Source organism: Lichenostomus cassidix, chromosome 1Aa (assembly GCF_008360975.1).
Source record: "Lichenostomus cassidix isolate B80296 chromosome 1Aa, HeHo_3.0, whole genome shotgun sequence".
Classification (NCBI taxonomy): domain Eukaryota; kingdom Metazoa; phylum Chordata; class Aves; order Passeriformes; family Meliphagidae; genus Lichenostomus; species Lichenostomus cassidix.
Window position 1 is genome coordinate 11,958,774 of NC_139480.1, and position 13,682 is coordinate 11,972,455.

General features: G+C 36.7%; 1 protein-coding gene across 1 annotated transcript in view; it reads left to right on the forward strand.

The window, feature by feature from the left end:
- FAM185A (family with sequence similarity 185 member A) overlaps positions 1-13,682 on the forward strand; it is a 34,442-nt gene that overhangs the window by 4,609 nt on the left and 16,151 nt on the right. The window contains exons 2-4 of the mRNA XM_085040154.1: positions 1,670-1,779; positions 5,647-5,739; positions 10,095-10,233. Coding sequence (XP_084896280.1) covers positions 1,670-1,779; positions 5,647-5,739; positions 10,095-10,233 — 342 coding nt within the window. The remainder of the gene's footprint in view (positions 1-1,669; positions 1,780-5,646; positions 5,740-10,094; positions 10,234-13,682) is intronic.

The window sequence follows — 13,682 nt, forward strand, 5'->3', positions numbered from 1 at the left end:
CACTCTCAAGCCTTTTCCTCATCCCTTTTGACAGAAGCAGTAAGAGCAGGAGGGTATCAAGCTGGTTGAATTCATAGATTTAAACAAGCAAACTGGCTTTTGGGACTCTCTTCTCAGAACACAGAATAGGCAAACTCTTGGTCGTAGATCCTCCCAAGGACTGTGCAGTTCCAGTTCCAGTGGATGAATTGAGCAGTTTGGGACAAGACAGCTTATATTTCAAAACCATTGCTTTCCAGTCCACCTCTTGTAGCCTTTCTTTTGAAGGAATTGTTACCTGTGAACACATTCTACATCCTTCACTAAATTTAACCTCTTGGCTTACTGTAGCCATAAGGTAGTATGCTTGCTGCAAAGATGTGTTTTGGCTGTGTCTCTTGGATTCTCCTGGTTTGCCAGGTGACAAAACTTTCATTTGTTATTAATTGGAGCTCTCAGTCTCTCATATTCGTGTCTGCAAGCTCACTGTTCTGGTTCCAGGAAGCTCCTGTCTGGTCAGCAGTGTGACAGTGCTCATCTTCAGGCTCTGCTGGCTCACAGGTCTGACTTGGGAACCTCCTCGGGTCAAAGCTTGTTATGCACACTCTGATTACTCTTTTCATCTTTCTGGTACCCTTAGCAGGCAGTGGCAGTGAAGGAAAGATTTTCACATGTGCTTAAATGAAGGTTTATTTCCCCAATAATCTCCTGGGGTTTTTTTTAGGGAGTAATGGGGCTTGCTCTCTCTGAGTCATTCTTGTGTCTTGCAGCAAACACTTCTGATTGCTGTTCAATTTTTCTTTTTCTTCTGTCTGCCTTTTATCCTTAGAAGAACAAAATCACTTTTTTCCTCTCCTGCCTTTACCTTTTGCCAGACAATATGGTGGTCATAAATAGAAATTATTAATATAAATGATTATTAATATAGACAGAGTCCCCAGACTGTACATTCTCAAACTTCTTCCTATTTGTTAAAACCAAGGGTGAGACAAGTGGCAGAAAAGTACTTTTGCTGCTTCTGCATGTTATCTACAAGACCTAGTGATTTTTCTCTGTAGGAGTCTTTGAACAATAGCAAGGTGAGGTGGCTCAGACTAGAGGCAAACATGCTCCTTCATGCCAGGAGAATGTCAGGCTTTCCAGAAGGCTGGGAAGAATGACGCACACTGACACTTCTATACCTGTTTTGGGGTTGTGATGCTGGCTAGTGGAGCAGCAAGGCATATGTATTTGTGCTGTTGAACCCTTTTACTCTATGTGTGGCCTCTACCTGCCAACCTTCTACCCCAAAATGCGTGTCAGGGTGCCCAAGTGTCTAAGTAGAATTTCTAGTGGAATCAATGGCTAGGGTGGATAGGAGATGGAGTTAAAAAAGAAAAGAGACTTCACTAAAGGATCACAGCCTGCTGATTCCTTGCCAGAGGTTGCACTCATTCTGCTGCCTCTCAATGTTCTCTCCTGGGGCTGGATGGCTCATGCACAGGCTTACTGAGCTCTCAGTGTCCATAGCTGATGATATCAACTATTCATGCAGTTCAAAGTGCATGGCCAGACTGAGCAAGCGGGTTCTTAAGTAACGAGAAAGCTGCTCTCTTTTTCCTTTTTGCTCTTTGTATAACATGATCAAATACTATGTTCAAGATATCTGAGTTTTCTCATTCTGTTGCTAATAAAACTCTTTTAATTCTAGATTTGGATATCAAAACATCAGGGACTGGCTGCGTGAAGATTCAGAAAATAGAATGTGATAACTGCAAAATAGAAACAGAGAAGGGGACTAGTGTCTTGCAGTCAATAAAGGTACAAAGAACCCTCTCCCACTGTTTGAAAAGGGATTGTGTGGTGGGATATAGTGTCAAAACTTAAATACCAGCTCTGGTGATGAGAAGTACCCTGGTATTTCTTATTGCAACACTCATAGTATTACTATGTGTACAGCACCTCACCTTTAATTACTGCATACAATTATAGCACAAAGTCAATAACTGTAAATAACGTGGAGTCAGAAGTCCATGTATCTGTGATGGCCAAAGTCAGCAGAAAGAGTGGCAGCAGTAAGCCTGATCCCTGTCTTCCCTGCCCCTCAAAGAAAAAAAGATAGATTGAAATTTCCTGTCTAGTGTGTTAATAGTTATGTCTGCTCAATCATGACAGCAGCATGCTGCTGCTTTTTTGTGTATTTTGAGGGGTTTTTATAATTGATATATCAGACCTATTGACAAACCCTTTCAGTTAATTTTCAATCAGAAGTTACACATTACATGTCCAAAATACCTGACTGAAATATATCTGATAAATGCTGTATGTATCATAGGCATGACCTTGTTTTTTCAGTCTTAAGACTTCAAGTTTGCTGACATAAGCTGCTGTGAAATTAATCAGTTTGTCTGACTCAGGTGCTATTTAGAATCAAATTCACTGGATTGTTTGGGATTGCACCCACAGGAGTTGGTATAAATTCAAAAGAAGGGCTTTTCAAATATTTTGAGATATGAGAAATTTTTAAACTTTTTCTCTGTTGTGGTAAGAGACAGTTTTGTAACAGATGTAGGGAAAACTGAGCTTAGGGAGGCATTGAATATACAATCAAGCTAGGTTTATTCTACATTTAGGGAACTATAGCCAACTTGAACCTTTCAGATTCTGTGTAATTTATCATATTACCCTTATAAGGGTACCTAAAATCTAACAAAAGTTAATAGTACTATGTGCTGCCTGTCTAAGGTTTTGTTTAAAAATTACTCTATTATGTAATAATGACAACAACAGTACATGAGAAACTGCATAATATGAAAAAACAAGGTGATTTTGGTGAGCAATGACAGTAATCATGGCATGCCATTACATCAATAATTTTTTGTGGTGTCATGGAACAAGATGATTTTGAGGAAAGATTGCTAACCTATTTTCTGGGAATTTTTGTCTCAAATACAATCTAAGATGTGAAAAATCTTGAATTTTAAAAATAAGTGCTGGGTTTTAGTCTAATTTTGTTTCTAAGTACTGCAGTTCAAGGAAGGGGACTGAACTAATTTTTTCTAATATAGTTTCAGGAATTATATTCTGTGTTATCAGAGAAACAGAATTATTGGTGAGAAGCAGAAGTCTTAGCCTTGAGGGTTCTTCCAAAACTACTAAAAATGTCATAGACCAGATACTGTAGTGAAGCATAAGAGCTGATTTTCCTTTAGTGTATGTGCTTTGCTGAGCAAACTGAAGTGATAGTGCCCTCATCTGGATGGATTAAAGCTGTTTTAATGTTGCTTGGCTGTCATTAATGAACCTTATGAACTAACAAATCAGGAGACCCTTTCTTTACAGGAGGGAGAAAAAGATAATTGATCAATGAATGGTTTTAAATGAAAAAATCTGGTCATATGGGGGTTATTCAAGAGCACCAGCAAACAGCTTCACAACTGCCAATTTTATTAACTTGCAAGAAGTTGTTTGTATAACTTGTAATACAAAAAAATGCTGGGTTTTTTTTTATATAATCTGTAGTGTAATTACAAAAGACCTAGAGATTTGACATCTGCTTTCCTTAATCTTGCATGCTAGTAATTGAACATAAAAGATGAGTCTGTATGAGGCCTATTAATGAATTTCATCTGGCAGTTTTGGTGTGGTAGACACTACCCAGCCAGTGAGATTTGCTGAGGTTGTTGGTTATTGAAGTTGTCTGGGGGTTTTTTGTGGTGGTGGTTGTTTTTTAATTGGCTAAATCCAGTTCAGCCTATCGCTTCCGAGTCTCTAGGTCAACTGATAGCATCAGTAATTCCAAAATACAGTTATGGCATCTAGGTCTTCTTCAGAGCATGAATTATTCACAAATTCTTTTTTGTGAAAACAGTGCTGCTTCTTTTTTTCTCCTGCTTCTTATTATAATCCATCATTTTAGCAGTGACAGTGGGACCAGAGAGACCCTTTAATTATGTTTCCATGTTCCTCCATTACTTCTGACTCCTTGACTGTGCTGGTGATAACAAGAATTTCCAGGCATCTCACTCATGTTGGCGGAAGATCTGCTATGCTTCCTCACTACACACCATGGCTGAGCCTGATTTATCCTGCACTAGTGTCCTTTTCTTCTTCTGAGCACATTTTCCTGGTTTTCCTTTGACAAATGTTAAGGCCTTGACAGCCTTTTGCCTCTTCTTTACTCAAACCTTTCTCCCTCATCTCAGAGAAACCCTGTGACAAATTAGTGCTTTATTCTTTCAGCTGGTGGAGTATTCCCTCTTAGTGAAAAAGCTACTTGACCATTATAACTGGTGTCTTCTCCTTCTGTATCTAGGTGTCTCTAGAGATACCTCTGGAAGCCTGGATTTTTTTTTTTTTTTTAAGAGGCTATTCTAATAATTTGGGATGGGGGGAATTAGTGTATATGTTGTGGTTTTATTTTACTGAACTATAGCCCTTGCTATACACTAGTTCTTCTAATCTTGGAATTTCCCATATTGTCCTCAAGTTTTGTATTTGGAGGATTTGCTGTTTAACCGTTACTCTAATGACAAGCCTGGTGTAACTACCTCAAAAGAATTGTGATGCCAGCTTGAAACATTTATCATCTTACTGTATAAGGAGAGAACAATCTATTGCAGTTGTTTAGAAGCATAACTGAACAGTTGAGCTATTTCCAGCCCTTAAAATGTCTGAAGCACTACTGTAGTCTCAACTTAGGGGTGTTGCATTTTACTATGAGAACACCTCTTAAAAGAAGAGGCGGAAGCAAGACTTGAACACAAAGATAAAGAAACTCTGCTCTAGAACTCTTCCTGTCTTATGAAACCCCATGAAACTTCTGGTTCTTGGTGTTAAATCAGGAATGTATTGGAGAAGTCTATGTCCATGTTGGAAACTTCATTGAATTTTTTAAAGTTCCTAACCTTCTTTCCATCTGATTAGACCTAGTTAGTGCAGTTTATGCCTCACCCAGAAAGGTGTTTAATAATCAAGTTTTTTGAGTATTTGTTATTTTTGTTTGTCAACTTTAATGGATGGTGTCCTAAATTAAATACAATCCATGGGAATAATATCCTTTTCAACAGAAATTAATATATCTGAAAATGGAGGTGGTGATGTGGGAAAAGGAAGGCAAGGTGTGCGTCTGTGTGTAAGCTTGTTCAGCATTATTAAGTATAAAAATTGCTGAATACTTTTTAAAATTCAGTTATTCCAATGTTTATGCTAGTGAACTTAAGCAAAAGAACTTTGCTGTGAAGATCTGTAGACTTCTTGAAATTAGATTTGTTGAAATTGCAGCTTATGAATATAATCAGACTATTTTACTTGGACTTTTTAAGATTTTTTTTTTTTCCTTCTTACAAATGGTTGCATTTTATTCTGAAGACCTGGTGTTATTTTTTTTGCTTTTTGAGATTGGTTTGTGTGTATTTCTGTATTTTTTTTCTCACGTTGGTTGTATGCAGCAACAGCTAAAAAGTACAAGGGCTAAAGAGCAGTTTTTACTTGAAACCTTACTTGTTAAAAACTTGAGATTTGCCTTATGTGAAACGATTTTAATTAGAATTTTTTGTGCAGCGAAACACTGTAGAATCTGGTTCTGCTTGCAGGACTAAGGTTTGCAGTGGTTAATGTGGTACAACTTGAAAAACAAGATAACCATAAAAAGTTATCCTAACAGTACGATTTTTAAACTCTTTTCAGAGCCATAAAATTGATATACGGACAAATGGTGGCAAAGTAATTGGTCTTGGAACACTTTATGGAAATACAGATATTTGCGCAACAGAAAAGGGGGTAAGTAGGAAGTAAAACTTTCTCTTCAATGGCTTATTCCACTTGTTTGTTGTAAAATGACCAAATTCAAAGAATATGCTAAAGAATATTTAAATAACCTTCACTGGTTGGTTGTAATTTCACTGTTTCTTAGGTTTGTCTGTTAAGTTCTATTATCCTGCTTGATTTGGATTAATAAACAGGCTCCACAGAAAGCAAGAATAAGCATGTGATTATTCCATCAGGACAGGGGTTGTTCTAATGATACAACCCATCAGCTTTAACTGTACAGACTCCTCACAACACTCTTAAACTTTCTCCTTGGCTTATATCAAAGCACTTGGATTCTACAGAAGGCTCAGGAGTTTTAATTTAGTGTCTTGTGAATAGTGGCTTGATGTTTGTATGTGCTGCACACTTCTAGCATTATATGGTTGTAGGAATGGAAGAGTAGAAGGTTTTGCAGATTCTTTGCAGCTGAGAGGAAAAATTATTGGTGTATATCACATATATACTCACATATAATCTTGCTATGAGATGCAGTGGGAAGAATCACAAACAGCAAAACAATTTTGTAGGGGAGTAGCTTGCTTTTTTTTCAGTAGATGGCAGTATGAGACAAACCACAAACTACTGTACTCTGGTTTTGTTTCTTGACAGAAATAGGTAATTCTCCTTTATTTAAAACAACCTAGAGCTAAACTCCCTACAGTTCTCACACCCAGTCTTATTTTTAGGCTCAGTTTGAACATTTAGGTATTGTAATGTCCATGCAACTTGTTGCATTAGGATTCATTAGATCTGAGGCATTGCTGTATGAACATATGGAGCCAAGCCAAGTCTGGCAGTAGCTTGGATGTGTGCTCTGTCAGAATCCATAGATATCCTTTAAACCAACAGCATTGGGAAGAATCAGAGAGTGGGGGTAACTCTCCCTTGCCAAGGATGGATTTGAAACCAAGCTGTTAAGTTCCAAGCATCCAAACTCACCTCTGTGAAGTGCTCTTTCACTGCTGTACACCTTGTAGGTTCTCAGATCATATGTTCACTTACATAGAGTCAGCTGTGAGCTGTAATGTCCTGCTGTAAACTAAGGAGCTTGCCATTGGATTTTCCAAAAACTGTCAGCATTAATTTGTGTTTCTTTGTAGTGCGTGTTAGACTGCCTTTGATGTAATAAATGTAATAATTGTATCTGTATGGGAAAATATAGCTCAGAAAATTGTTTTGCTTTGAGTCTTTAAATGCTTTTTAAAAAATTAACTCTTTTCAGAAACATCATCCTTCTGAAACAATAAAACAAACTTCGTACAGATTAAGCTGAAGTGCTTCTTTGTGATCATAAATATTTGTATATCGTGTGCAATATTGTAAGAAGTCAATCTTAGAGTTGTAAAGCTGCAGTAGCTTGAGTGAAGAGAGTCATTTTAGCACAAATTCACAGCTACAGAACAATATTTTGGCTTATCTTATTGAACTTCTCACTAACAAACTTTGCGGTCTAGTTAGGAAGGACAGATTTCTTTTCTGAATTGGCCACTTCTGTTAATAATCAGTCAGCCTTATGTCTCCTGTGTGTTTGTATGAGATGTTTCTTCCATCAGTTGCAGTCATCATTATGTAATTATGGCTCTGTCAGCATTTCCAGCCCCCTCCTGGAGGTGGGGAGGGAGAGGATGTGGTAAAAGGCACTAAGCACTTGAGAAATGAGTATTTTTTAAGGGTTGAAATGGGAGAAGACACCAGTAAAATGTTTAAGCAATGATAGCACAAAAGGGAAGGCCAAGAGCAGGAATATGTGGGGAAGGAGCTGTATATGTCTTATTTAAATATAGCAAGATGTTAGTTTTTAATCTTGAAAATGTGTTCAGGTGCAAAAACATTCTTAGTCTGATTTATGCAGATGAAACCAATGGAACTTGAGCATGTGGTCAGTTTCAGTTACTGCAACCCCCAAGGCTCTACGCCCAAGGGAAGGAATTTTTCCAGAAGATCTGGTGGTTCAATGGACAAAAATAATGACATTTGTTTGACTGGGGAGTTATTAGCTAATCTGTGCCATGGGGACTTTTCTATAACACTTGCTTAGTAGAGAGCCAGACATCTATGTTCTGCCAAAAATCCACAAGAGTTAAAGAATTTGGGATTGAAAACATATTTATTTTCACTGAAAAGCAATCCTATTTTTCCATGCTTTCCCCATCTAAAATACTTTTTTAATCTTATACTTGAGCAGTCTGACTTCCCCTTCCTCCATGTCCTTACCCTGCATTTGGGCTGTTCTGAAACAAATGTTCTTTGTATTGGTAGTTTTTGTTTTATTGTTTATAGTAACTTCTCTTCATCTGGAGCTGAGACAAGTCTTTTTATTACTGTGCAATTTTAAGAAAGGTAGTTGAGGCTGGGTAAGATTGTTTACAATAAAGCACTTAATTCTTAAATAAAAGAATACATCTCAATAGAGTTAAAACTTGAATTCTATGGTAACAGATGTAGCTTTTTGATCTTTCCTTTGCCTGGTTAGGAATGTCACAAGGTAGCCAGTTTGTACCCAAACTATGCAGATGTTTTTGTTTTATTCCTCCTCTTTAAAGTGTGCCTTGCTCTATTTCCATTGTGCTATCAGTGATGGCCCTGCTCAACTGGGAAAAATTCTTTAACTCTTCAGAACAGGTTAGATCATAGAGCCTAAAATGACAGTGGCTTTTCTTTTACTTGTTTCTGTGGCCATGTGTCACAGCAGGTTTGCACTTTGCCATCCAGGGTTAGGAAGTAGGGGAGTACTTTTTGGGAAGCATTCCTAGGCCAGATGCAATGCAAATTTATGTTTAAGATGTCTTGTTATTAGGGTTTTGATGCAAGCAGTAGAAGATGAAAAGCTGAATTGCTGTCCCTTTTGGTAGTGACAAGTTGTGCCTTAATATTATTAATATATTAATATTTTTTTATATCTGTAGCATAGTTCTAAGCAGCAACACCTGCAGTGATTGTAGATATTGGCTGTCACATATTACTAATTCTTAGCATAGGTTATGCATAGCTTTTTGATTTTCTTAAAGTTTAATGTAACTTGTTAAATTCTTAGAGATCTAATCTGTATTGTAGCATCACAGGAAAAGTCTTAGGCCAGTAGTCCATTCTGGAATCTTACGATTTAGTAGTTCAGTATGTATGGATGGGTAGTCCATACTAAACCAACCTCTTCAGCTCAATTTTTGGGACACAATGCAGCACTGAGTTTGTGGAACACTAGTGGCTATTTGTCAGAATACCTCTTGCTTCATCCATGGCTTATTCTTGATATAATGTTAGACTGGGACGGTCAACAGACTTATTTTTTCATATAAACTTTTTTTGCACAACTTGGCAATACTAAAATGACAAGGAGGGTTTAAAGGTAATTTGAGTAAGGCACAGTTTGATCTAGAAAGCCATGTATTATTTCCTGTAATGAATAAGGATTTTATGCAATTCATTGAAAGTCTGCATATGCAAAACAAATTGAGTGGGGGTAAGCATGTTTCCATCATAAATCAAATTTAACTGAGGAAGAGTAGAATTCAATTTCATATGGTTGTTGCACAAGCATGTGAATTGTTCTGTTTTGTTCAAATAGATTGAAGTTATATCACGTGGCTCATGACTTTTACAGGGATAATCTCATCTGTCCCTTTTTATTTCCCAAATCCATAGTTCAACTTTTCATATTCTATCCTTTTTCTGTTTCTATTGAAAAGAAGTACAAATGGAGATCTTATCCCTGGTTTTTCAAGGCTTTGTGTGTCTTGAGGCTTAAGTCCAGGAATAGAAGCCTGAGTAACCAAGGTAATATGAAAATTATACTGAGAAAAAGAGCAGCTGGGTGGGGCTTTTTGCAAACCTTCACTAAAGATACTGCTACAAAGTTAGCCAGTTGACAATCATCATAAATAGCTGTATGTAACAAAGACAGCGGATGTTTCAGTTTGTGGTGGCAGAAAATTGAACACCAATGCTCTAAGTGTTATAATGCTGTATGAAGATTCAGTCTTCATTATTAAAGCTAATCCTTTTCTTTACTTTTCAAAATGAAGTGTTTCATTTTTGAAAATTAAATCAAGTTTTTCTTTCATCTGTTTGTGACTATTGGGTTCTTCACCTGAAAGATGGATGTAATAACTCATAGGAGTGTTGTGAAGAATCATTAATTCTTAGGTCAGAGCTCTTGGATGAAAAGGTCTTTTGTTTTGTCTCGTGTAGCTTTTAACTAAGAACCTGATTCCACATTTGCCATGCACCAACAACTGCTTTCCATTTATTTGTGTCTTCATAGTGTTATGTCCTTCTGCTTTTTCAAGCTGTAATGACAAATTTTCCATTATATTTATTTCTTTTAGAGTGTAAATATAGAGAAGCTGCAGGGGACAACCATCAATATATCTACTGAAGATGGGCTGCTGAAAACTAAGTATCTCTACGCAGAATCAGCATCTCTCTCTTCAGAATCTGGTGACATTATGCTGGGAAGTGTTCATGGTAAGGAAAATCTGTCAGTAGACTCACTGAATCAGCTGCGCACAGTATATGAACAAAACAGTTTTATTTCTGTCTGAGACTGAATTGATTTTTTTTTGCCACTGAGCAGACTGTATTTTTGAAAATCATTTCATAAGCATACTTATGAATAGCAAAAGTGTATATTATAGGAAAGAAATGTCACACATACTAAGAATATCAAAATACTCTAAAATTCAGCAATGGAAATTATACTAAAAGTTGTAAAGAGGTTTCTCTTCCCCTTTCCCCATCCTTTATTTTCTTCATAGGAGAAACAACTTTTAGATCATCTACTAAGAACTATCACAGTAGACAGTTGTAATTAGAAGTTTTTATTAGAAATATCCTGTGTGTTTGCTGGCACCTTTCATTAAGAGTGGTGACAGTTTCTGTTCTTAAAAGAAGTTCTTAGAACTTTTTAGCAATCTCTAATCTATCCACCCTTTGGTGTCCTTCCCCTAGAACTAAAACTAATAAACTACAGAATCTTTTATTTAAGCATCAGTTGAAGTTCAAATCTGGTGTGGTTTTCTAATTTAACAAAACTCCTGCTGAATTCTAACTGTGCTGTAATGCATTTGTGGTGATTTAATATTGAATAAAACAAACTGGAGCATGTACAAAGAGTGAAAATTACTCAGCTCAGTCAGAGTTCCAGATTTTCAGCTATATTCCTTAAAAAGAATTTGCTTCAATTTCTTAGCAATTTTGTGTTGTCATCTTGCTTGAGAAATGACTTCTTTCTTCCTTAAAGGACCAACTCCTCTGTCCATTTATATTAAATGTGAGAATGGTTTCTAAACCTGTTAGGTAAAGTTAATTTTAGCATGCACATGTAGAAATAAGCTGGTTTTAATCTTACTGTATTTTTCTAACATGTAGACTTGTATTTTTTCCTGGTACTTCTGATGTGCTGTTTTGTTTTTTCTAACTTTATACAATATAATGATACTGTGGAGTGATCAATTTGTGAGTAGGTTCATGTCTCTGTGCACATCCAAAAGTTTATTTTTATTTTCCTGGTACAAAAATGAAATCATAACTGCTGTAGATAGTGACTTACTTCCTTTAGTAACGCCTGTTGTCATTAAGCTGAAGAACAATGTAAAAATAAATAGAATTGTATCCAAATTATGCAGACGTTTCTTACGTTACTTCAGGATTATTTTTATGACCTCTCTCCTAAATGGGTTTGGAACACCTAATGTTATTTTAGCTGTTTGTTTTAAAAACAATTGCACATTACCAATTGCTTGGTAATTCTAGTCTATTTTTTCAAGAAAAAACATTTTCTGTAAAATATCATGTTTCCCAATCATGTTTTAATAGCAAGAGTGAAGGCTTTTAAAGTACACATCCAAACACATATTAGCAGAAAAGATTACTCCTTATATAAATTTCTGTTTGAAAAAAATGGTTACTCTCAGTTCTGGTCTTTGCTCGTGAGGTAGCTCAGTTTTAATAGTTCTGTTTGTAAACACCTGGACAGATTGTTCTCGGGCAGCTAAAGTCACCATTTCCTGACAGCTGATGCTACAGTTGGTATCAAATCAGCACATCATGCACAAAACAAAGCTGGGTTTCGTTCCTTTTGCCCTGGGAAGATTGAAGCTAGGGCAGCACAGACTTTACAAACCTGAGACACATTTTGTGGTTGAAACTCAGGCTCTACAATCACAACACTGGTAGTACTCAAATGTTCACAATTGCTCGTTTGCATGCTTGATACTCCTATGGCAAAGGAGTAATGCATTGTTTTGAAGGAGCTGGTTTGGGATAATTTTCATCAGCCTCTGTAACAGGCATTAGAGATGGCAAGTGCTATTACACTTCTGAGTTGACACTTGAAAAAGAAATCTGAGCCTGAGAAATTTCTTCTTTATCTAAGAGACAATAACATTACAGTGAAACTTCTCAACAAAGGGCCGCGTGGGAGGAACAGGAAATCCCTCTTTGCAGCTGTCCCAAAGTCTTGGGTTGAGTTGCATTAACTATTACTTTATTTTATAAATTTAGTTTAAGTTTGGACTAGATGTTAAATTCCTCCCCAGCTAATGTTTAAAGTGGGCTCAGTTAGAGCAAACTTGCTCATGGCCTTGTCTGGTTGACCTTTGAATATATTCAAGGTCAGAGATTGCATGGCCTTTCTGGACATCTTGGTCGAGTCCTTAATTATTCTTCTGGTGGGGGAAAAAACCTTTTAAAATAATAATTTCCATTACGACTTGTATCCATCATTGATATTTCTTCCTCCTTCTTGCTGCATCACCATGAGAAGAATGTCTTCTCTCTATAACCTCCCATTTGGCAGTTGAAGACCACAAGAAGATTCCTTCTTAGCTTCCTCCTTTTTAAAGGAAAACAAGCAGATGCTCTCAGAGCATCTGTAGCATGGTCTGGGCTGCTACTCTTCTCAGTACCCTTCTGTGGCATCTCTTGAGTACAGCAGTGTCTTTCTTGATTTTATATTTGCTCTTGACCTTTTATTCTGTCATAGTCTATTAACTATTTACTTATCTGAGAGAATCACACTGGAGAACATGGTAATTGAGGTTACTTTAGGTATTTGCACACTTAATGTTTATATAAGAAAGGGTGAACATACAACTGCCTGGTCAATGACTTGCATAAGACAAAGCAGAATATCTGCCATCTTCCAAAGGTAGTACAGTCCAATGCTTGAGCTTGACATTCTATAATCCCTCCAGAAAATAAACCTCTTAAAATACCAAAGTGTGTTACATACATTTCAGTTATGTTTCTGGATTTCACTGCATTTAGAGTGGGATTGTAACTTTTAAAGTTTTTTAAATTTGCATCAGACTAAAATACAGACATGTCAAAAAATTAATTTCTAAAGTAGTAAAAAGCTGCATAATAGTTTATTTTCCCTTTTTGTTAGTTTCCCTTCCCTGCCCTGTTGAGAGCCACCAAAACAAATGGAAGGAATGGAAATAAGATAGCATAAAGAGTTGCCTTTGTTTATATCTGAAAAGCCATCTTCTGACATATATCAGTATCCTGACTGTAGTTTGAAATTCTGGTGTTCATGGGGAAGCAAAGCTTGTAGATTATAGAAAAGATAACTCTTTCTTCAGAAGCAACAAAACTCCAAAACACCAAGGCACTGTTATCAATACTTTGTTTAAATGACTGTATTTTGGATGTCATAGTATTGCATTAGAATGCTGAAGTCAGTTGGCTGTAATAATCAAACTAGTCATTACCTCTAGTCAGGGCTTTTTCTATTTGCCCTTTATGTGCCCAAGAAATACTTAGAAGTCCTAAGGGAAGTGTTGGCCATCAGAGAACAGTTACATGACCAAAAGTGCAGTTCTGTACATTGTCAGTAGACAGTGCAGGACACAACTCAGGAGGACATTCCTGTCTGCTTCAAAAGCAGCTTTTGTTCTAGCTAGATGTTTGAA